The following is a 26,081-nucleotide window of genomic DNA, read 5'->3' on the forward strand; positions in this document are numbered from 1 at the left end:
AAATATATATTTATTGATTTAAAATACGATACGAATACGATATGAATATAAAATATGAAAGTGATTAAATTTAAAATTTTAGTAAAATAAAAAATATATTTATTATATTTTTATGTCAATATAAATTATAATATCTAATTTTTATGTAAATTTATATATAAATATAAAAATTTTAATATTTTATATAACACGAATATACAAATTATCAAATTTAATTAAATTTAAAAAAAATCAGTTTTTTCAAATTTGTATATTTGGAAGTAAATATATAGTTAGATCTATTTATTAACGGCTAAGATTAAACAATAAATATTACATTTATCAAGTATCTTGAAAAATCAAATTATTAATCAATTATAATTTAAAATTTTTTAAGTAATGAATTTTTATATGATTTTTTATTGTGATTAGATAATTATAGTATTATAATAAAAAAATTATAAATGACATGTTCTCTTATTAAAAAAAAAAAAAAAACTAAAGTTAGTAATTTTCTAATTGTAATTTTGGACGTCAGAACTTGACGGGAGGAATGGGAAAACCTTGAAAATTAAGGAGAGAATGAAAAACTTTGGGTGAGAGTCAGTAAAGGAAAATTTATTCTATCAAATTAGGCTAATAGTTTTAACAAACTGCGTGCTACTATTAGATTAACTAAAATGAACAAACCAAGAAATTAAGCCATGATGACAACATTGCTTTACAAAGTTTGATTAAAATTTTGGGAACTTTGGCTCACATCAATTCTACTCAAATCTAAAGCCCCATAAAACATTTCTTTATACTCTCTAACTATATAATCTGATTTTTTTTAATTAGAAAAAATACCTTTTGTAAAAGAGCTCTGACTCTATGGACATTCATGTGTTAATAATGGCTTGGATTGTGATTTGCAGATAATTTCCCAAAGGTGGATCACAAAGAGTCACTATTTAATTATTATTATTATGTTAATAAATTTTAGGGTTCCAACCTAGGTTGGCTTACTTGAATTTGAGTGGTTTATTATTCAGTTAATTTATTTGAAGCATCACATCACATGGTTAGGGTGGACCCAGGCCTAAATAGACTTGACTTTTCTTAGGCATGCGTGGCAGAAGGGCATAAAAATGAGTGCTGACCCATGTGAAATGATGCTTTTCTTTTCATAGCATTTGGAGTCCTACGTTCAACCTCACATATGCATATGTACCATACTTTTCACACCAAAAAAGAGATTTGGGGAATTTCGTTTCACTCCTTTCATTCAATGGGAGCAGCAAGCATCGTGTCTTTCGTCAGCTATTTAATTGTTTTGGGACCAACAGAAGATTTTCAATAAAAAAAATGTCTAACTGCTCATAAAATGACATGCGACTTGTGAGTAATAATCGATCAAAATAACCTCGTTAGTCTAGATTCATGTTATAAGTAACTTGATTAAATTTGATTTTTTTTATTTTAATATATATATATATATATATTTTAGTTACTTTTATTTTGCAGCTAAATATAAAGAGTGGTAAAGGTTAAGAAACTGGGAGAAAAAGCATGATCTATATATATCAAAGATTTGGGCTTTGTTTGGCTTTCACTGGGCTTGTGGAAAAAGAACAAATTTCAAATAGGTTATAAAAAACAGGCCCATGTCGTGTCAGGGACTTTTCATACGTTAAAAATGTTATAATTTCTGTCACCATTGTAGGGATATTGATGGCAAGATATGGATTAGGACTTGATCCATTAGCACTTACATAAAATCTCCGACCAACCAGAGGTTTCTTCAACCTTCTCTAACTCATCTTCTCATTTCTGTCATGAGAAGATATATTAGCACCACAAAGATAATAATATCTCTGTCTTCAACGGTGTCTAAAACCACAAGATATACTACATTGTCATGGAAACAAAATCAAAGTACCTTGAAAAGTTTCTTGCAGTGTCATTTGATAATTTCTTATTGGATCTGAATCTAATCACTGGTATTTAGGAAATGATTATCTGAGTAATGAAAAGCCACCAGATTTGTTGCCTAATGACTATCTACGTAAAGTTTTAGTTGTTCTAATCACAACATGAACACCATTAAGCATATAAAAAAGAGCAGTGAATCAAACCTACGGACAAGATTTTCTAGAAATCAAAACTTTGGTTTAGGGCCTTCAAGAAAGAAAAACATATATAAATCCAATGCTTATGATTGTGCAAACTGCCAAGAAAAGAGGACATTCTCAATGAAACTTTTACTAACCCAGCAACCTGAGTCCTGCCCCTGAAAATGGTTCAGAATCAAAATTAACTAGATGGCATTAAATGAATGAACTTTTTCATTCCTTGTGCAAACAGTAAATTTTATCTTGTTTATCACATAAACAAACAAAGGATAATATATACTGAATTTTTTTCTATAATAAACAAGCTATATAGGCCACGCAGGCACAGGAAACAAATACAAAATATGCTCAGGCACTGTTTCCTAAACGGATGTTTGAACTTTAATTTTTGGCAAATACATGGAGTCAATCCAATTCATCCCCACTTGAATTGCTTATCTATACTTGAGCTAACATAGAGTTCAAGCACTTTCAATCTGCCTGACAAGATTTCCACTTTCTTAAAAGTTCTTCGCATACCCCTTCCTTTTTTGCTCTTCGAAGGCTCTGTTTCAATCCCGACAAGGTGCAAGATGCGACCTTGATTCCCTTCTCAATCATACCCTCAGCATACTTAACTGCCTCAGGAAGCATGTTTCCAGTCTCCTCCATATCAGAATCATAATTCTCTATCATGAATTTCCAAACTTTTATAGCCACATAAGGGTTTGTTTTACTTGGAAAAAAATTCGTTTTTAACCATTTCATTGAACAGCACTGAAGCCTTCTTCAATTTCCTATTCTTAACTAAGAAATGAAACAACACAATGTGTGATTGAAAATCTGGAAATGCCCCAGTACAAACCATCTCATCTAACATCTTCTTAACCACATCCGTGTAATTCTTATAACAATACAAAGCGATCATCGAGTTATACATCTCTGTATCTGGCTTAATCAACTTTCCCCACCATCACCTCACAAATCAACTCAGCTCCCCTAACATTACCAACTTTCTGAAAAGCCTCGCTCGAGTACTTCCTTAAAAATCTTCATCCCCGGATAACACTACCTCTTTAGAGTTTTGGTTTCTGCATTACTAAAATCTAGGTTATCATATCCTCTTAATAAGAGTTTTTAATCGTTAAGTTTTTATAGCTAACTCTTAAGAGTTTTGATTCCTACATAACTTTCTATATCTAAATTAGTAAAATTTTCTTCACAAGCATCAATATTTTTTATTTTAAAAGGATAAGCAGTAGATTTTTGTATTTAATAAAATTTTAAATTAATTTTTTTCAAAGGTAATATCTATTCTAAACTCTATTATTTTCTTATTTTTCATTTTTTAAGTTTTTTTATTAAAAATTCAAAAAATTTCACTTACCTAATATATATATATATATATATATATTATATTACAACATATAAAGTTACATGATAAAAATTATTTATGTGAATGCCTAGATGAATAATCTCTTTTAATGACACATATAATAATACTTATATTATTTTATTTATCAAATAAAATTTTTTAATAAATTATTTAAATTGAATGTTCTGGATAATTTTTTAAATTGAAATAAAAATCTATCTGAGATTGAAATTTTTACATAAAATTTGAATTCAAATATATTAAATCATAATTTATCTTTTTTTTTAATTTAATGACAATTCAAAATATATATACTTAATAAAATTTTATTTTCTGTCAAATAATTTTATTTAATAAATTATTTAAATTTAATATTTTTAGATAATTATTTAAATTAAAATCAAAATCTAAAAAAGATTGAAAATTATTATATAGATTATTTAAATTTAATAATTTTATATAAGTTAATAAATTATTGACTATAAAGCATATATTTTTAAAGTAATAAGAGCTTACATTTTTATATAAAAATATGAGACATTTGAATGTTGATAAAAAAGTTAGATAAAAATATGTTTTTACTTTGAAAACAAATATAATGTTTTATTAATGTTCTAATTCAAATATTTTGATATTATATATTTGATTAATTTATTTGTTTCTGTTTAGTCTATAACTTTTTTTAATTTTGCTTGGATTGATTATAATTAACTATTTGTATTATATATTTTTTTTATTCATTTTTTATGTTTTTATTCTTTATTAATTTATTAACATATTTGCTCTTATTATTATATATATTTAATTTTGACAAATTAATATGTAAATTTATATTCTTTATTTCCTTTTGCTATGCCTTTTATTATTGAATTTATTTATCTAGAATGGATGGTATGAGTAGAATAATGATCACTACCATATCTAACCTAAAAAAAATACTATCAATTATGTTAAAAATGATTAAAAATAAAAAAATATTTTAAAAAAAAGTTTTTAAGTATAATATAAAAAATCATTGTTTTCATTTTATCTAAAAAATAACTTTATTTTGTTGACATATATAGAAATAATTGTTAGCCTAATATATTTGTGTAATAATTACTTTAAAAGTATGTCAAAAATAAAAACTAATAAAAAGCAAATGATTATGATCAAATTAATAATTATGATTTATTGTCCAATCAAATATATATATATATATATATATATATATACACCCCATCAACATTATGATAAAAATAATTATTAATCTTAACTATTTAAATATTAATTTTTAATTTTTTATCAAGGAAGAAAAAAGCTGTAGCAAAATTTTTAGTATTTAGCAAATAAATTGAAAAAAATATTTTTTATGAAAAAGAAAAGATTTTTATAATTCTTGAAAATTGATAAAAATTTAGACTTATTTTAGATTAATAGTATCATTTATAATATATTGTGTATAAGTTATCATTTAATTATAACTTAACATTTATAAATATATAATTATATATTATATCAATAATTAAAAAAATTTTAAAATTACAAAAAATTTAATAAAAAATCTCGTGCGTTGCACGGATTAAGAAAGCTAGTTTTAAATATATAAATTAATATAATTAATGTGAATGCTTGATAATATTTTAGTTTTTTTTACAATAAAATTATTTAAGAATAAAATAAAAAAATAATACATGAAATCTGTTTAAAAATTTTATAATTATTTTATACATGCAACCCAATAAATTAATATTTTTTCTCAAAATTCAAAGGTCTAAAACCCATTTTAATTACAATGTTGTTTTTATATACAATTAAATTAAAATAAGCATAAAAAAATTCGTTAAAAGTTGATATTATTTGTATACAACTAAGCTTACTTCAGATATTATACACATATTAAATATATATTCATATAATATGATTTAATTAAACATATTTTTTATATATATTAAATATATCAAATATATTTAAAACAAGGGTAATATTATATATTAAAATATTTATAAGGTGACTATAAAAAAACATTTTTTACTAAAGATATTTTTTTTTGGCATCGTGTCGACTAAAAAGACGTCTTCATGATAAATACTTTGACGTATATAACCCTTACGGCCCTAGCCAACAGTAACACAATTGGTCTCTGGTCTTTGGCTTAACAATAAGTTTCAGCCTCCACTTTGGAGTTTGGAGAAAACTATGATGCTGTCCAAAAGAAAAAGAAGAAAAAATCCAAAATTGGAGAATCCCTCCTCAGATTTTCCTCAACCCGATCTCTTCAATCAACCTTCGGCTCCAGTCGAAGCTCCTGCTTTTGTCCAGGTCCCGCCTTCAGCTTCGCCTCAGGCTCAGTCATTTCCTTCTGGTAAGTATTGCATTCCAATTGTATTGGGCTAGTCTTTCTATAAAGATTTTGTATTCTATGGTTTTTTGGGAGAAAGTCAACATTTTCCTTCACACTTAAAAAAGTTTGGGTTTTTCTCTTTATAACTGATTTCTCTTAAATGGGTTTGAAGAATGTTTGGTTGAATTTGATTTGTTGTATTTTAATTTTGACGTTTGATTGTTTATGGTGTTTGACATGGTGCTAATTTAGCTAAGGTTTTAGACTTTGATGGTTTCCAGCACACAGAAAATAGAATAGGAAGGATTTTGAAATGTGGGTTTTACAGTTCAAAGGTGCTCTTTATTTGATGTTCCTATTTAATTTTATGAAAAAGTTAATTACTTAATTACTTATAAATGTGGGTTTAAGTAGTTAGAACTATAAAAATCTTGGAATAGTTTAAGTTTTCAATGTTACAGTAAAACTTGAGGAAATCTTCTTTCAAACTTGATGTTAATTTAAAACTATTTTAGCCTTTTTGTGAAATTTGAAATGGCATTTTTTTTGGTATTCCTTAAAATAGATTCTTGTTTTTAAAGGTCTTCATAACAATGATGCCTTGGCAAATGTTCTTTGTGCCATTTTCATTAAGAATTATAAAACTTAACTTGCTCTCGTTGTGAAAGGGAGCAATTTCTCTCTCTCTCTCTCTCTCTCTCTCTTTTTGCCTATTAACACGGAGGGACAAGGGGAGCTGGGGAAGGTGGGGGATGGGGCGACGGTGCTTCTTAACATGGACTGTTGTTTTGGAAAGTCTTTCCTTTCCAAATGTGCTTTGTGCTGTTTTCATTAAGAATTATAAATGTAAACTTGCTATTGTTGTTAAGGGAGCAATCGTTTTTTTTTTTTTCGTATCAGCATGGAAGATCAGAAGAGTGGGGAAGGGAGGGGAGGGGAGGGTGCGCTATAGCTGGTTCCTCCAAAAAAGTGGCTGGTTCCCAGCAAGCCAAGAGGTGGGTGACTATGCCTTCTAAGGAGAATAAGAAAATAGGGAAAGGAAGTAAATCTGTAGATAACCATCCTTTTATTTGGATGCTATTATAGAAGGCTAGGAATGAAAGGTGTAAAAGTAGCTAACATTATGTGGTTTCAGGGTGGCAAAGGGTGAGGATATAGGGTTTAAGTAAAGTGCTAAATAATATCGTTCACTGTTACACATAAAGAGGGGCTTATGAGGGTAGAATTAGAATGAAAGTCTGTCGGAAAAGTTGGCTACAGTAGCACAAGCATATTTGTAAAGATTGAAGGTTGGCCTGTTTAGAAGTGAAATATCTTTCCAAATCTCTTTCCATTTTGCTTTTCAGAAGCTTCCAAACATTGATCCAACACCATCCCTCCCTGTCATCACGAACAACCCAAAAGTACCTTCTCTCCTCCCATTAGCTTTCATCCAAATGGGCTGTGAGTCATTGTGTATGAAACATTGAAATGGTCAATGTTGGCTGATTTTAACTTCCTTTTGTTGGAACAGTGTGATATTTTGGCATTTCTCTCATTAAATTAAGGTTTAAATCGATTATGCTTGATAAAGGCACTGTTTCTTAGTCAACGTACTTCTAAAAGCTTGAATAATTTTGTGTTTTCAGAATTTTTTTCTACGATATATATATTTTTGTTAAATTCATGTTATATAGTTTAATTTACCTATTTTGCTTATAAGCAATGTTTTCATTGAGTATTTTGCCATATTTTAAAGTCGGCATCCCTTACTAATTCGTGCATTGATTTTGCTCAGGGCCTCTGGAACCCTTGATGTATAAGAATCGTTTGCAGGAGTATACTCAAAGATCATCCATACCACTCCCAGTGTATCAAACTTTTAATGAAGGATTGTTGCATGCTCCAAGGTTCAGGTCAAGTGTGATAGTTGATGGAATATGCTATGTTTCCGGGGAAACCTTTTCACATAGAAAAGCAGCTGAACAGGATGTTGCCAAATACGCTCTAGAGTGTATAACAAAGAAAATAAAAGATGAAGGATGCCCTCTTATTCCTGAGGTTTGATGCATTCTGCTGGAACTTTTGGTCTTTTATGGTACAATTATGTTTCTTTTTCTTTATTTAAATGTTTGTGGGTCATTCATAATGGTTTGTTTCTCTTGAAACTTACTAGTCAAAGTGGTACGATCTTGGGTTCCCTTTGTCTCATATCTTGATCCATGTTAAAAAGAGGACAAAGTTTTAAAAGGTGTTTTGACTTTTGACTTTGATGGCATGAGATTTTTTTTCCATAATTATATAATTTTTTTTATCTTTTAGTTATTGTTTGCGTTTAGTAGAGAATATAGTAGGATTGTTGTTGAGTATATAAACTTTGGAAGTAAGACAACAATATTATGTGTCAAATAAGTACAGATGTGCTTCTGCAGAAAGTAGAAGAACAAAGAAAAAGGGCAAAAAAGCTTAAGCCTCATCTAGTTTTAGAAAAGTTTTCCATTTTACATCTCCATTTTTCCTGTATAAATGATCAATAGCTAAATTCAGAATCCCTTGTTTTCCAGTTTTCTATAATATTGGAATATTAGTATCAATGGGTTTCGAAACTTTTTACTACATTTGGAATCCCTTTTTTCGAATTTCAAATTTATTTATTTATCTTATCTTGTTGTTCATGTTTAAAGTGTGATGTTATCTAAAACTAAACATCATTAAATAGTTTCATTATGCTTGCATATAAGCTAAAAATTTGACATTTACTTTGGAGTTTGCTAAACTTTTGGTGGCTGGTGTTCTAGGATACAGTATTTTGCAAGTCTATCTTGAATGAATTTGCAGTCAAGATGAATCTGGAAATGCCAACCTATAATACCATTCAGTTTGAAGGATTTCTTCCCCTTTTTGTGTCCTCTTTGGTCTTCAATGGTGTGACTTATAGTGGAGAAACTGGTAGGAATAAGAAAGAGGCTGAACAATTAGCTGCACGGGCTGTTATCGTCTCTCTTCTTGGTATCTCTCTCTCTCTCTCTCTTTTTGTGAAAAATATATGCTCTTATATACATATATATGCCATGATTTCTAGACACATTAGCTGGATGAGTCCTCATCTTTTTGTTGGATCAATAATGCAGATGATCCTAGGTATGGAACATTTCTTCCAGAGATCATCGAGTCCAAATCTAAACTGTATGTTGCTTTGAATAAAGTCAAGGATTCGAGCATCTTCCATCTTGGCACTACAGCTGCTGGAGCCGAAACATTGATCCACAACAATAAAGAGGTTGAAACTGCTGCAGCCCCTAACAGTGTGCCAACCATTGCAATTCTTCAGCCAAGCTCAGGAGCAGAACGTCCTCACCACAAATTCAAGATTACAAAATCAGAACAAGGTCCTGAATGTGTTGATCTTCCAATTTCTTTTGTGCCTCCAGTCGTTGGACAGTCTTCAGGTGTTGGTGAAAAGTCAACAAGAAAGCGACGTAAGAAGAAGAAAAGGGCTAAACCGGACACTGCTACTCAGTAAGTTTTGGTTTGTCATTCTCAATGTTCTGACCTGTTCTCATGTTGTCTTTCTAAATCACTTCCCTGAATGTCAGTTGATGAGCTTTGGTGTTGGATTTTGGAGGTCCAGTAGAAGTTCTACTTAATTAACATTCATGTACTGAAATTTGTAGGTTGGCTGTTGCTGGCGTTCCATTAAATCAAACTGCTCCATGTTCAGTGGCTCTATGAACCTTGCCAATGGCCCGTTGTATTTTATAGCAATTATTTTGTTAGTTTGGCTCATACCTCAGCCATTGTCCTTAGACACAGAATCCTTCTGGTTTAATATAAAGTATGTCCCATTATAATAAAGCATATGGTTAACTATTTTTCTCTGTTTAATTAATCTTTTGGTTATTGCTTAAATTCCAGTCCTAAGGGCTAAGGGTGTGTTCTGAAACACCTGTTTTTCACTAAAGCAGCTAAGAAGCTTTTGTTAACCAGCTCTTGTGCGGTATCTTTGCTTACCATCAGAGACAATAGTGGCTGGAATTGAAGAAACAAATAGCTTATTGCTGCTAAAAAAAAAAACCGTGGTTAAAGTTTTTTGTTTCATTAAGTAGGTGCTGGTTAATCTATGATTTGGCTCAAATGTGGAATTTTTGTTTCCTCAAGCTTGTCTTTCTAATGGTTGCTAAAACAACTATTTTTTGCTTAGTTATCCCACTTTGATGACATTTGTTGGACGGAGAACCAAGTGAAAATCTTGTATGCAGTGGAAAAATACTACCTGAAAGTGTGTTTCATTGCCATGAATTCATTTTTGTTTTTTGTGGTTATTTTTTTATTGTTATTTTTAGGTTTCTCATTTCCCTTTTCTTTTGCTCTTTCTTTCTTTTGATCATAATAATTAATGTAATAAAAATTTTAATGTATCCGTTGAAAATATTATTATAAATAGTAATTTTAACATTTGTTCTTAACATATTCGTTAGATAATAACTTACCAAAAATATTAAATTCCAAACGCACCATGGTCGCCCTGGCCAGGATAGTTTCCATGAAGAAGCATGTTTCATCACCAATGCATCAGCCTTTTATCTGAAATTTAATAAAAACATGAATATCGAATTATCCAAAGTGTTAAAGATAAAATTATTCATAACTTTTAATTGATTAAAGTTTTCGCCACATTAATTAACAAAATCGATATCAAATTTTTTTGAAGTTTTTTTTTTTTTTAATTAAAAGAAAGATTAAAGCTCAAATGTTCTTTTTAAAAGAAAACGATTCATCAATTAGTGAATCAAATTCAAATACTCAAATGCTTAATTTTATTTTTACTTTTTGTACAGTCATGGTGCTTAATTCTTGTCATGGATCCAAAGTTAGGAGAAATCCTCATTTAAGTATGTTTTAAAATTTAACATGTGGTAATATGACACCATGATCGTTTTCTGAGTAAGAGTTTCAAAATTCATGGTATAAGGACAGCTACATTACTCCTTAACATGGAATTGCTCCTCTCTAGGCCAGCTTTGCTTTCCTCCATTTCCCTAGACCATCGAACAGGAACAGCAACATGTGGAGGATGATCTTCATCGGCTTCATAAATGATTTAACTAATAATCGGATACAATTAACTTTCTTACATCCCATTAACTGCAATAAATGCAGAATATGTTTTGTTCTTTTGTAATCAAAGATACTTTATTTTATAGATATCCAAATAAAAAATAATAATTTAAGAATAGGAAAATCAAGCAAAAAATGTAAGATAGATCGGCGGAAAAAAATCTCACATCTAAAAAAAAAAAAAATAGATTATAATTTATAAGCAAAGATTATATTTCTTCTATGATAAATTTTTTAAAATATAAAATTACAAAAAACATCACATTAAGCTTTAAAACGAACAAAATCTTATAATTGGATGCAATCAAATAATCTTAATAGTCGTAGATGACATTATTTGTGAGGAACTATATTGATCTATCAAAGAAAGTACAATCCAAACTCTTGACCGAAAAGATTAATGTTGAAGGAAAAATGATCTCACATTTAAGCTAAAAGTTTTTCAAAAGAAAAAACTATAGGGGAGATTGCCTTGGGCTCCCAAAGTGATTAATACTTCATAGCAAGTACAATCTAACGATCCTTACATCAACAAAATATATACTCTCTTATCATTGAGATTATAATAACCCTTTGAGAGTATTACAAATTCTCACTCATAGAAATGAAGATTTAATAATTCAAAATTGAACTAATAATTATTATTCCACTTTAAAAAGGTTGAGGTTCAACATTTGAATCTATGCTTTTCCTTTAACATTTCATATATATCAGAAAAAATTGAATATTTAATTTCTGTTGCTACTGTTGAATTTACTAATTGCAAATGATCACTGTTAAATTTTAAATATTTTTTGTTACAAGTATTTTATTATTTAATGATCATATGCTGTCAATAACCACACGTTAATTAGAAAACAGTATGGTGCAGTAGGATGGAACAAACTAGACAGACAACATAGCCGTCAAAACGCATGAATGCTTGTAATGTTTGTAACCTTTTTTTTTCTTCAATTAAAGATATGATCGATGACTCATATTGGATTTTGATTTACATAATGAAAAATAATAAGTAATTTTTTAATTTATAAATCTCATCTCTTTCATTTCAAGATTTAAACTTGAAAACTCATTCTCTAGAACTCGTTTTCACTAATTTGAAGTCAATGGAGATAGATCACATTCACATTAAAGTGTTATGACTTGAGTAGTTAATTTTAGTTGTTTGTATTTTTCCTATGTTTGGCCCTTTAAAGTTAATTCAGTGGGAGTCTGGAAGTATTGGCAGGAGTGGTTGCCTATTAATCCATAAACGCGTATTCCACCTCATAGGGAAAAAAAAAAAAGAAGCAAAGAACTTAATTATAATTGTACAAAACTTTAGCCTTGTATTGGATATGAAATTTAATTTTTCCCTAAGAAATTTAATATTGAAATTTACTCTCCCATGAATAAACGCAAGACTTTAAAGAAATGATTATAGGTCGACCTATTATCACTTTGATAATGAAATTGAGCATCGAAATTAATTAGAGAGTTCTGAATAGTTTTATATATAGGTGGTTTATGCAAATGAAGGTGATTTATACTAATCTTGTATTTATTATTTTTTCAGGTGTATATATTTTCAATTAGATGGTTAAAGCTTTATAATTATGTAGATCGGATAATTATTCAGAGAAATCTCATTGATGTATGGTCTTAAGAATCTAATTAATATTCTTTTTCAGTCCTTTGTAATTAACCAAGTAATCAAGCTGATTCAGTTACGAAAACTCCACATGTACAATAACAAAATCTTCAGCTATAGATATGCATGGCCATATACTTTAAATTTGCCAGATAATTGAATTGAACCACAATGCAAATCACAGGGCCAAGTGCTAGATAGCTAGTTGGATAACAGATATGTATGACTTCCTTCATTCCATGATTAACTTAACAAGCCAGCATGAACCATGAAATTGTAAACAAAACAGTAGAAATCCACGTGCAGAAGTGAAGAGGAAGGAGTTGTAGGAAGCACCTAAGAAAGTGTTAAAAAAAAACTGTATACAAAACTATAGGAATCTGATAGACGTGGCGATGGCGAAATATCCGCCGAGGCTTATGCAGCTTTCGCATTCTTTTTCTTAATTTGTTTTCCTTTAATCTTCTATCAGCTTCCAATATATATTCACCTCTGCCAGCTAACAATCCCGATACAATCACATTATTATATATATAATTTGCTAGTTCATTACATCTATGCAATAGCAGCAATAGTTAATGCAGGTTTCTTGTTCCAAACGACAGTACTGAGACATTTTTTTAAAGTATTTTCAATCCCATATTTTAATTACTCTTTCTAGTTTAAAAATACAATGAAACCCATCATTATTAATATATATTTAATGTATCAGTTTGAATCTCTACATATATAGGCCTTGTAGGGAAGCTGTCTTCTGCATATGCCTAGCTATCAGCTTGAACTAGTCCAAATAGTTCTAGTCTAGTTCTATTTACTGATCTCTCAATGGCACTTGCCAAGGACCCTATCTGCTCAGTTCAAACCTCTGCCTTCACTACTGGAAACCTGTTTGGGGATGATTCTTCCCCTGAGCCTTACACAATTGAAGAAGGAGGTAGCTTGAAAAGGAGTTCTGGTGGGATTGTCAAGAACTTTTGCATGTCTACTTCTTCTTCATTTTCTTCTCCAAGCAGTGCGAATTCTGACGGTTTCTTTTTCCGGGCTGTGAACTATCAACCTGAGGAAGCTCATTCTTTGATAAACTTCAAGGGTCCCGGGTATGATAACTTCATTCATGGGACCAATGGATCTCTGCTTAGCTTTGAGCAAAATGAGAAGGCTCTGCAGAACCCTTACTTGAAAACTACTAGTTACAAAGATGATTACTCAATGTGGGAGGGGAATTTGAGTCAGAATTACCAGTGGAATCAAATGAATACAAAGAGCAGTACTGATCCTCGCCTGGTGGAAGATTTTAGCTGCTTTGAAACTGCTAGCAATTTTAATTCCATGACAAGTGTTACAAAAGAAAATTATGGGGATTGGTTATACTCTGAAGCAGCTCTAGTTGCAGATAGTATCCAGGAGTCAGGATCACCAGAAGCAGCTGGCCTCAAGCGTCCTCATAAGGTACTACTCTTCTTTTCCAATCAAACCATAATTAATATTCGGATCATTTAAGTAGCAACTGATCTTACTGCTGATAAAATTGGTTATAGGGAGAGAGCAATCAAGCTTTGAAGAAACAATGTACTAACGAAGCTAAGAAGGCAAAAACTAAGTCAGGACCATCAAAGGATCCCCAAAGTATTGCAGCCAAGGTTTGCTTCCACCTTAAGCATACTTGTTTTTTATTATGAAAAAGTTTGATTCCAAATTAAGAAAAATCAAGAATGAAAATTAACGTTGAGAGAATGTTTGCTATCCAGAATCGACGTGAGAGGATCAGTGAAAGGTTGAAGATACTACAAGAACTGGTACCCAATGGCTCTAAGGTGAGACATTGTTACTACTTATATGTGATTTTTCCAAATGCACTTTGCTTATGGTAAAAGCTGGAATGATCTTTCATCTTTGTGCTGCATAGGTTGATCTGGTTACCATGCTGGAGAAAGCCGTTAGCTATGTCAAGTTTCTTCAGTTGCAAGTGAAGGTGTGATTTCAGCATCTGATCTTATCAACCTAAATTAATCATATAGAGTTGATCAGTGGCAATTTCAGTTAAAATTGGATTATGATTTATGATGCAGGTGTTGGCAACAGATGAATTTTGGCCTGTTCAAGGTGGGAAAGCTCCTGATATTTCTCAAGTAAGAGAAGCCATTGATGCAATACTCTCATCTCAGAAAGAAAGGAACTCGGGCAAAGTAAATGGTTATGGAGAAGAGACTTAAATTTAGAATAATACAGTATAATTTAAGGACAACTTTCCAGGCAAAGAAAAGCTTTGTTTTGGATGTTAGTGATGTCGAATGGCAAAAAAAAAGTAACAAAAAAGGAGAATCTGAGTAGATAGCATTAATATTTCTTTTTTCTTCCGAAGATATTGTAATGGAAATTTTCATTTCTTTATCTAATTTGAACTAAGATGTTCAACGTTATCTTAGTTTCATTTCACAGAGAATCTGTCAAATTTGTTTTTTTCCCCTTTACATGTCAGGCTTGTACTATTCATTAACTATTAGATCTAAATAAATCTGACAATTATAATATATATTTTCTTTTTTAATTTTTTTAACCTATCCTTTTCAATGAGTCATTACAAGCTTGTTACAAATTTTAAAACTTGCCACCAACTTGGAATTAATCAGCCTACCGTTCACAAGTAGTAAAGCTAGTGACAAATGCTTGGCCAAATTAGTATTAGGAAAAAACAAAGTCAGAGTTGGAAAAGGTGCCCGTGCATCTATACTGTACAATGGGCCCTGAAACAAAACTACATCACATCTTTCTCTCCTTTGTTAAGTTCCAAGGTCATGTCAAATATTGGATTCAAGTTATTGTCTGTATGCACCATTACTCCAGAATCTTTTTAACACCAATTTTTCAATTCCTAGAAGCTTTTGAGGTATTTTTCTATGATAACTAATGGCATTACATTACAGCAATGTTGGAGGTGAAATATTACCTAACTAATTGCTATACAAATTCTTTAACTTTCCTTTGGCCCCATTCTGATTATGATATTAAAATTTTTGGACTGATATAGAAAATTAAGAAGTTATTTACATGTTTATCATTCCAAATGCCTTCATGCTGAGACTTTCATAAGATTATGCAAGAATTGTCCTAATGGATCTGTATCTACATAATATTGTACTAAATTAATTGTTTGCAAATTATCAAGACTTTCAGTTTGTTGTGTTTGGCTCATCGGTTGTTACTCTTCAATGGAGATTAAGGTTTAAGTTTCAAATCCTCACTATCCTTTGACTTTGTTCCATTGTATCCATAAAAGGAACACATTAATGTTGGACATGACATCCATGTCTCATGCATGAAAATCAAAAGAAAGATCTCCTCCAGAAGTCTTAACTTTGTTAATTAACAGTAATGAGCTCTATGCCGGTTTTCTCTCTGACTTTGTGATTTTTAACAAGAATTAATCACATGCTAATTCCAGGTAAAGTGGAGCATAAATATTAATCTACAAGAGCTCAAATTGAAAAAAAAAAAAAAACTAGATATAATTAAATTTTCCCTCAATACAATGGCATAAGACACGTAAATGTATTACAAAACTTGTGAGTACGTACCTCTGAATGTATTACAAAAAAAAAAAAAAAACTACTAATTTTAGAGCTCCACGAAAGAAGCATGGTTCTTGGTTGACATTATTCCGATTGGGGAAGGTTCCCTAATATTTCTGGACAATGGCGAATGAGATAGTACTAAACTTATATTCACTTTTACTACCATAGAATAGAAAATTTAAAGATCATGTGACATTGGAGAATGGCAGGGTGGACTTTTGATATAAGTACAATTTAATTAATGACTCAAATAATTGAAATATAAAGGTTGAAGTTAGCAGCCAGCTTGCTTGCACAGTTACACGCATGCATGCCAGAAATCACACAGTTCTGCAACCAAAGTTTGAAAGAATGGAATTCAATGGTCCAAATTGAAGGCACATTAAGGAATCAGATAGATATTTGCATGTTGACAACTTTGAAGACAAATTAAGCTTACAATAATAAAAGCTTGTTTTTTTAATTTGTTTTGCCAAGCTTTGGAACATGGAAAACAGGCTAGTATGGGGAACTATTCTGTGTTTAACAATACCATAAGGTGTGATGTGGGAATTTGGTCTCATGAATTAATTATGTAAAAAATGAGACAAAGTTTGATTTTAATCATTCAATTCCTCAACAACCATCTGACTTCATAAATATATGAATTTTTTTGCTAATGACTGCACTAGAAACACTATTTAAGGTTACTTTTTTTTTTTTTTATCTGCTAAGATTACTAAAAATACTATTTATAATAATATCTTGGTATTAAATGAGGTAAATGACTGTTAAGATTACAAATTCTATTACATATTGAAAAAAATAAATTACTTAATATAATAACCTTAAAACACTTAAGATTTTCATACTCATTAAATATTGATTTTCGATAATTTATAACAATAAGCAAGTCGCAAAATATTAATTGATAATGCATTTATTTGTGTGATGCTAAAGCAAGCAAAAAGACTTAAACCTGAAAATATCATGCCCAAGGTTTCCTTTAATCACAAGGCCACCTTTTTTTTTTTTATATATATATACTGACAACTTAATTTTGATTGCAAATTAAGTGAGCAAAAAGAATGTTTGCCTTTCAGATGCAATTAGAGAGGAGTTTCAACGAGCAAACTAGAGGATTTATTGCTGTTGGCACTTGCTTCTGATAAGTATAAACCATGCATGAGTGGTCCTTAACTTACGAAGTTAAACTTGATCCTTTAATTTGTTCTTTTAAGATTGGCCCTTTTTTCTGCTAATTCATACAGTAATTTAATTATTATATGAAGAATCAATTATACATGGTTGTTGAATGAAGAAAAGATTTATGGGATAGATAGCAAATTTAACTACTCTAATCAGTATACTTATTATAAAAATCCAAATTCAATTCAATCAAAATTCAACATTCAATAAATCAAGGTATGAAAATATTTTTTTTAATTTTACGATTTTTCGACCTCCATTAAGGCTATATACTTGAAACTTTAAAGATTCTTTTAGCCAATTACATTATTACAATTTTATGAAATTTATTGCTAGCCAATCGGAAAGAGAAAGGATTCACTAATTAATCATTGGCCATAATTATAGTTTATAATATAGTTCCTGCTTTAGTTTTAGTTGAATCTACGTATATACATTTGTTATGTACAAGATTAGTTTCTTCAAGATTTTGTGAATGAAAAAGGATTTTTTTTTTCTTTTTGATTTGCATCTTTTTAATAATCGAATTGAACACTTGATTAATTTCTATTAGTGTTAATATCATGAAATGGCCCTAAATTATAATAAAATATTAAATATAATATCTAATTTTTAAAAATTTTTAATATGATATCTAAATTACAAATTTATTAATTAATATAATATTCATCTTTAACATAATTAATTTCAAATGATAAATTTAACCTACAAATAATTTTTTAAGTATCATATTGATTAAAAAATTCATAATTCATATAATATATTAAAAAAAAGTTAAATTTAAATATTTTACTATAATTTAAAAATTAATCATATTATTATTCCCTTCTATTATTGTATGTGAGTTGAAATTCCATGCAAGTATTTAAAATAAGGAAATAGTGATGTGTCTCCCAATTAAACGGCCCAAAAAAGCATTCAAAATTCCTTTTTTTTCCCATTTGACCAATGCCCATGATTGAAATTTCTTTCTTCTTCGCTTCTTTCCAACGTAGTAATAATAATAATAATAATAATAATAATAATAATAATAATAATAATAATATTTATAAAATGCTATATGCAATATGCATAGTGAAAAATAATATAATCACTCCAACACAAGCATTTCTCAATGTATCGTGTGTCTGTCAGCTATCTGCATATAAAAATTGCTATGCCTCGCTTGATTACAATTCTATAGGTAGTATCAAAATATTACTGTGATAATAACAAAAGCATCAGATTAATTAAAAAGCAATCCATTATTAACAGTTATTAAAGATCTAAAAAAATAAAAATTATAATATTTTAAATGTCCTAATCAATGTAATACCAAAAAAAAAAAAGTAAATTTTAAGTTGAAAATTTTTCACTGATGTATATGATAATAACTCGATCTGTTCTTGAGGGGCGAATTATTGCTGTGACTGTCAACAGATCTATCAGCCCATTTTGTGTACATGGGTAAAAAATGGCAGTCGTAAATTCCATGATCCATATTCAGCCCAAAAGCTGTCATCTATTATCTAATTATGGCCCATTTAGAGCTCATTAAATATTGTAAATCCATAAATATTCCCACTTCCACACCCAACATTCACATTTTCTTTTCTTTTCTTTCCCTCCGAATATTTTCATTCCAACCAATCAAAAAATCAGAGCACGTAATTAAATTTAAACCTCCAAAACTGAAAAATTTTAGCATATCAATATGATAAAAATCTAATTTGTTTTGGTGCATAAATTAAAGTCTAATTCAAACATTATTAATCCTTCTTTCCTTTTATCTTTCCTATAAACATAATCAAACATTCTTCAATTATAATTTGTTACATCAAAATGGATAACTTTTCCAAAGTTTCGTGGCTAATTTGGTGATAATTAGCGTGAGTTCAATTATTTTGTAATTAAACTCATTTTCCTCTCTCTTTTCCTTTACACCAAATTGAGTGGTATTCAGCTGCATGCAGGGAGTTGAAGATGTGATATTCAAAATTATAATGATATATCCAATTCCAATTTCCACCGAAAAGGAAAACATCTTGATAAAAAAAAAAGTGAGAATTTTGCTTATTTATGTTTCATCTAATGTATATTTTGTCGGCATTCTCGGCATCCCTGACATGGCAGGGCAATATACTGCATTCAATCGATTACAATTCAATTTCATGTTTGAAAATTTTAATTTCTTTTGTTATTGACGACATGAGCAAAATTTTAATTAATTTTAGTATTATATTTAATCTGAAAACCTTGCCACTTGTTCCAATTTAAATCCACTAGAGCGTGCATATGAATCCATATAAATTCTTATAGGCCAAAGTCCGAATTTAACCCCTTTTCCATACGCGCCTTTGGTCCATGTATACTAATTTTAATAAATTTAATTTCTATACTTTTATAAAAAAAAAAAAAATCATTCAAGGATAATTGATAAGGTGTTAAACTTCTGTAGTTAAATTTGATTATAGAAAAATTTTGGATGATGATATAATATATTAATTTGAATTTTTTACCATGTGACAAGCGTTATTACAGAAAACATTTTATTTTTACTAAAAATACTAAAAAACTATTTTTTTTAGAATTTAGAAAATCATAATTATTATTTAATTAAAATAAAATATGGGATCTTTAATTGATATTATTACGTAACCAAAAAATCAATCCACCTCAACAAGCCAAATAATCACTCAAAATTTTATGTTATTCAAATTAAAGATAAAATCTTAATAGTGTTATCAATCATTTCTAAATTTCCTTTTAATAAAAGAAAAAGGACTAAAACAATAAAATTGGGATAGTATAGAGATCACATTTAGACTTTAACTTTTCTTACAAGGCATGCTTAAGAGCAAGAGTACTTAGGATGCATTTGGATGAAAGATTTTAAGAAAATATTTTATTTGTAGAAAGATTTTTAAAATTTTAAAATAAAAATTCTTTGTTTGGCAAAACAAAAAATGGAAATTAGATTTGTCAAAATTTTTGAAATTTGAATGAAAATTTTGGAAAACTCAAATTATTTTTTCTAAATTCACCTAAAGAGATAAAATATGTGAAATTTTTTGTTTTTATAATGAGAAGTAAACATTTATTTTTTTTAAGTAACTTTTGTTTTTTCAATTTTAATTGCAAAAACTCATTATAAAATTTATTTTTAAAATTTTTATATTATTAGTAATATTTATACATTTTTATAATTCTAATTACACCCATATTACATATATATATATATATATAGTATTTTACTTTTATCTATCTCTAATATCATTATATATTTGTTATAATTTTTTTAATCTCATCAAATTCTAAGATTTAAATTTTTTTCTTCTAAAAATAATTATCCAAACAATGCAAAAACAAATTTTATTATTTTAAATTGATACATTTCAAAATTTTAGCATTTTAGAAATTTTTCGAATTTTCAAAAATTTTCATATAAATAAACCCTTATTAATGACTTCATAATTACCCAAAAATCTGTGAAAAGCAAAAATTTAATGGCGCAAATACATTAAAATTTGAAAATGAAAAACAAAAAAGAGACATTATCTGTTCAATACATTAATTTGATTAAATCTAAAAAGAAATATAAGTCAAATCTCGAGCCTCTATTCTTTTTTAAATGGAACAGCGATAGTAAAGTGAAATATATATATACATATATATATATATATATGAGAGGAGAAATTCATTTATATTAATATAAATTTTATATTTTATTTAGAATTTTGATTAAAATTATTAAATTTAAAAATATTATTTTAATTCAAATGAGTAATGGATATAATTTTGATCAAAAAATTAAAAAAATAAAAATTACACTAATATAAGTAAATGTTTCCTCATATTTGTATATATAGTATTTAGCTTCTGGATTTAGTAATTAAAAAAATTTTACAAAACATATAAGATAGGAATTCGAATCCTATCATTTTTATCTTCTATTTTGTGGAAAAAAAATCTAAATATAAAAAAATAAGGCCACCTATGGGGTAATTTTTAAGTTTTAGAAGTCAAAGATTTATCGTAAAATGAATATTTAATTTCTCACAAGAAAAATATTGTAACTCCAAAGAAAAAGAAAATCAACCAACAGCAAGACAAAGGAAAAAAGAACCACCTTCGCTTTATTTTCAAAGAGCCTCTGCCTGAGGTTTGTCGGTTTCTTCTCTTTATTTTGTTTTTAATTTATTGGCAAAATTTTATATATGAAATATAAAACTATTAAGTTAGACTAAAAGTTAAATAGCAATCAAAACTATTAAACTAATCGAGTTCATTAAATTATCATTCATGCCAAATTTAAATAAGTTTAACAAACTGATTTAAATATTTCATTTAAATAAACATCCATATGAATGGCACTTGAATGCTCACGTGCTAAAATAATGTGAGGACGTTTGATTTTTTTAGATTGAGATTTATGGCATGTGGTGCTCAGGTGACATAATTAATTATTTTTTGGGTGCGGATCACAAATTATATAGATTTAAAAATATTTTTAAAAAGATCCACAAATTTAAAAATTAAAATAAAATATTATAGAAAAACCATAAAATTATTGGTACATTTTTTATATATTAAATGTTAATTAAGCATGAGCAATCTTCTATATGCTTTTAATTTTTTTTTTTTTAAGTCAAGCATGGGTAATTCACTTCCATTGTTATAAGGACACACGTAAAAGATGAGGGAAAAAAAAAAGACTAGCGAGGTCAATTAACAAAAAACGTTACTACCTATAATTGGTTGAACTACAAGTTATATCTTCTTACAATCACTTTTTTTTTACTTCCTTTAATAAAGTATAGGCAAGAGAATTGTCTTTATTATTTCAAAGAAAACTCCATTCAAACTAATTTTTAAAAAAAATGCCGAAAATGAAAAACGTGGAACATGAAATATTGACGATGAAATTTGTTACTTGCTAATTATTTGCTTGTAGAAAAGAATTAAATAATTGAAAGCTACATTTTCTTGTTGTATAATCACGATTTACATTTTCTTTTTATAAAACGCGATTGTTTAGAGGGGAGAGAATTGATTTTAACTCTTTGAATCTATCAAACACATACATTTTATGGTTAAATTGAATGGCAAAGCTTAACTAATCAATTTTTTACATTATTGATGGACAAGAGGAAAAAATGATAAAAGTGTAATAATTTTCTTTTTTTTTTTGAAAAATTACCATCATAATAAAACAAATTATTGAATGATCAAACAAAACAAATTATTGAATGATCAAACAAAACAAATATAATATAAAATTAAATTAAATTCATACATGATGAAATTTGAATTTAAAATTTAAAATTTTCTTTTTTACCATTAAATCATTATTTTATTGAGAACTAAATTATAATTTTGTTTAGAAGAATATCTATTATTTTTAATTTTTTAACATTGAATTGGATAAAAAAAGTTAAAAGAGTTTTTTTTTTTTCATAGATTTATCAAAATTTAATAACTCACAATCTTTAACTTTTAGATTTTGGTTTAACTTACTTTCTCTTTTTTCTCCAATAATTAAAAATTTTTCGTCTTTTAAATTAATATTTTTATAAAAAATTAGTTGTCTTTCAGAAAACAAAAAATTCAAAAGACATATCTTTTTCTTTGTAAATCCTTATATTGTTTACATATTCACTTATTAATTATGTTACTTTCTCTTTTATTTTTTTTTATAATTAAAGGAAATCGTGAAGAAATTTACTAATTTCAAGTTACAATGAGATAAATAATTATAAAATTTATTCCTGGAAATATATGGTCATTTTAGTCAAATCATACCCAAAAACAAAAGTTAAATAAAAATCCGTGTTCAAGCATTTTTCGAAACAACAACAACATCAACCAACCCCAACTGCCAGTTCCACGGATTACATGTCTTTTAAACTGTTGCTTGACGCCACCTCTTCAAAGCCTTCCTTTAAATTTCTCTCTCTTTCTCTCTCTCTCTCTCTCTCTCTCTGTCTCTCTCTTTACTTCCACTCAGATTTTTCGTTGTCGCTTCCGCAGCCTACTCTTTCTTTTTCCAATGGACATGGCTGCAGACAATCACAGCCCTTCATCGTCATCTTCTTCTTCTTCTTCTTCGGACGCGGACGTGACGCCGCGCGGAGCAACCTCTGCCGTCCATCGAGCTCTACAGTTAATCCAATCCGACGACTCGAGTTCGAAGGTGCAAGCCGCTAAGGAAATTCGGCGACTGACCAAAACTTCCCAGAGGTGTCGGCAGCTTCTCGCCGACGCTGTTATCCCACTCGTTTCTATGCTCCGAGTTGACTCACCTGAGTCCCATCACGAGTCCGCCCTTCTCGCCCTCCTTAACCTCGCCGTTAAAGACGAAAAGTACGTATACCCTTTTATTCTTTATATCATACTCCCAATTAATAACATTTATACATGAATAAAAATTCCTAACATGTTTATTTTAAAAAATAAAAAATAATTTTAGTGATTCGGGCTTTTTGGAATTAGTTTAACAATTGTGGATTGATTTACATGTTGATTATTCTTTACTTTATATGTTTCTCTTGCTTTTTCTTTCTTCTCGAGAAAAAAAAATTTATAAATATATATTTTTACACCTTTGGTTCAGGAAATTGAGAAAAAAGATTATAGTCTTTACCTCTTTCTATTTTTTATTAAAATTAATTTTATTTTGTTCTTTTTTTCTTATATATATATATATATATATATATATCTAATCTCTGATTACCTGTTAAGAGAATATGCAGAGCAGAGCAGAGCATCAAATTATAATTATCTAAAATTTCCAAATATTTTGGACCGTACAATTAAATAATTCAAAGTATTTCTTTTAAAAAAATTATTTATCCTCGCGTCACTGGCGAAATAAATAATTGTTGAATCACGTTATGTTATATTTTTTTAAAAAAACTTTTTTTAATATTATGGTTTAAAGTGAAGGTGAATTTTGGGATTATTCTTTTAATCTTTAAAAAGAATTGGATGTTTTTATTTTTTATAGTTAAGCTCTATATTTTTTGATTAATTCGATTACAAAGTGTGGTTGTTGTTCTATATTTTCTCCTTTTTTTCTTTTTTCTTTCTTTTTCACTTTTTTTTTCCTTTCCATTATCTTCACTTTCAAGTTATTATTTTGTCATCATGAATTTGTTTGGTGATGAAGAAATATACATGTACTTTTCTCCAAAAGAGGAATTTTTTTAATCTATCTTGTTTACCTTTTTGTGAATTTTTTTTCTTTAAAAATCTATGAAAGTATATTTTGTTCCTTTAAAATTATGCAACCCAATGGATCAATTAAAGAATTCTGGACTAGTAATCCTAGATTAATTAAGACATTCTATTTTTTAATTAGTTTGGGTTTTTTTATAACAATGAGTCTACTTAATAATCCTTGATTAATTAAGACATTGGTCCTGATTTTTTACTGCCTAGAGAATTAAAACAGTTATTCTGCAACACAAGAATCATTAGATTAAAGGCAGTTCTTTGGGAAATTCATCACTACAATTTATTTATTTATTTATTTTCGTTACTATTCAATCATGGGAAGATCATTTTAGAAACTTATCTATAATAACTTTGTCCAATTTCTTTAATTTTTGTTTATTGTAAGTAATTTACAGTGCTAAAACTCTCAAATCTATGATCTTGTTCTTGTCACTATTTGGTGTTTGAATGAAGAAAAATCTTATTATTTTGCAGGAATAAGATCACCATTGTGGAAGCAGGTGCCTTGGAACCAGTCATAAGCTTCCTTCAAAATGAGAACTTAAACCTACAAGAGTATGCAACAGCAGCTTTGCTCACTCTATCTGCTTCTGTCAACAACAAGCCAATTATAGGCGGATCTGGTGCCATTCCTCTGCTTGTGGATATCCTTAGACATGCAAGCACACAAGCTAAGGTTGATGCTGTAATGGCTCTTTCCAATCTCTCAACACATCCTGACAATCTTGCCATCATTTTTGGAACCAGTCCCATACCTCCTATAGTTAATTTACTGAAAACCTGTAAAAAGTATTCGAAAACAGCTGAAAAATGCTGTTCTCTGATAGAATCCTTGGTGGGTTTTGATGAAGGAAGAATAGCTTTGACAGGTGAAGAAGGTGGAGTATTAGCAGTGGTGGAAGTGCTTGAAAATGGCACTCTCCAAGCTAGGGAGCATGCTGTTGGGGCTCTACTGACAATGTGTGAGAGTGACCGGTGTAAATATAGGGAACCAATTCTTAGAGAAGGTGTAATCCCTGGACTACTCGAGCTAACAGTGCTAGGAACACCCAAGTCTCAGACAAAAGCTCAATCCCTTTTGCGGTTACTGAGGGATACTCCATATCCTCGATCTGAGCTTCAACCTGACACACTGGAGAACATTGTTTGCAACATAATCTCTCAGATCGATGAAGATGATCAATCTAGTAAAGCAAAGAAGATGTTGGCTGAGATGGTCCAAGTTAGTATGGAACAGAGCTTGAGACATTTACAGAAAAGGGCTATGGTTTGCACCCCAACTGATTTGCCCATTAGTAATAGTTGTACTGAAGTTTCATCCAAATGATTGCTTCTGGTTTCTGCTTCCTCGCCACCCCTTTATTGTGGTGTTTGTTACATAAAATTTTCCTTGTAGAAATGATGAAATAACATATAGTGAAAATGCCAGTCCAGGCCGCTTGTGGTGGTATCGGGGTGACTGGTAAAAGTGTTAATAAACTGGAAATTATATGATGTTGAAAGCATACATATAAGAAACTATTGTGTGAAATGTTTTACAGAAGTTTCCCTGTCGCCTTATCTCTCATGGTTTACGATTTGATTGAAGTAAACCTTTTCAGAAGACAAG

General features: G+C 29.0%; 3 protein-coding genes across 3 annotated transcripts; all 3 read left to right on the forward strand.

Annotated features, from left to right (window-relative positions):
- The first annotated feature begins 5,537 nt into the window (after positions 1-5,537).
- LOC111283945 (double-stranded RNA-binding protein 1-like) lies at positions 5,538-9,634 on the forward strand. The gene is made up of 5 exons (XM_022872642.2): positions 5,538-5,791; positions 7,548-7,810; positions 8,548-8,758; positions 8,881-9,268; positions 9,424-9,634. Exons 1-5 carry the CDS (start codon positions 5,626-5,628, stop codon positions 9,479-9,481), a joined length of 1,086 nt encoding a protein of 361 aa, XP_022728377.2. The 5' UTR covers positions 5,538-5,625; the 3' UTR covers positions 9,482-9,634.
- A 3,639-nt stretch (positions 9,635-13,273) lies between these two features.
- LOC111283613 (putative transcription factor bHLH086) lies at positions 13,274-14,937 on the forward strand. The gene is made up of 5 exons (XM_022872175.2): positions 13,274-13,946; positions 14,036-14,137; positions 14,246-14,311; positions 14,404-14,469; positions 14,567-14,937. The coding sequence occupies exons 1-5, from the start codon at positions 13,323-13,325 to the stop codon at positions 14,708-14,710; spliced, it is 1,002 nt and encodes a 333-aa protein (XP_022727910.2). The 5' UTR covers positions 13,274-13,322; the 3' UTR covers positions 14,711-14,937.
- An 8,225-nt stretch (positions 14,938-23,162) lies between these two features.
- LOC111283454 (U-box domain-containing protein 9-like) lies at positions 23,163-26,015 on the forward strand. Its single transcript, XM_022872029.2, has 2 exons — positions 23,163-23,599; positions 24,947-26,015. The coding sequence occupies exons 1-2, from the start codon at positions 23,286-23,288 to the stop codon at positions 25,797-25,799; spliced, it is 1,167 nt and encodes a 388-aa protein (XP_022727764.2). The 5' UTR covers positions 23,163-23,285; the 3' UTR covers positions 25,800-26,015.
- Positions 26,016-26,081: the final 66 nt, after the last annotated feature.

The sequence above is a fragment of the Durio zibethinus genome, chromosome 3 (genome assembly GCF_047325235.1).
Source record: "Durio zibethinus cultivar Kanyao isolate XHJ-2024 chromosome 3, ASM4732523v1, whole genome shotgun sequence".
In the NCBI taxonomy this organism is placed as follows: domain Eukaryota; kingdom Viridiplantae; phylum Streptophyta; class Magnoliopsida; order Malvales; family Malvaceae; genus Durio; species Durio zibethinus.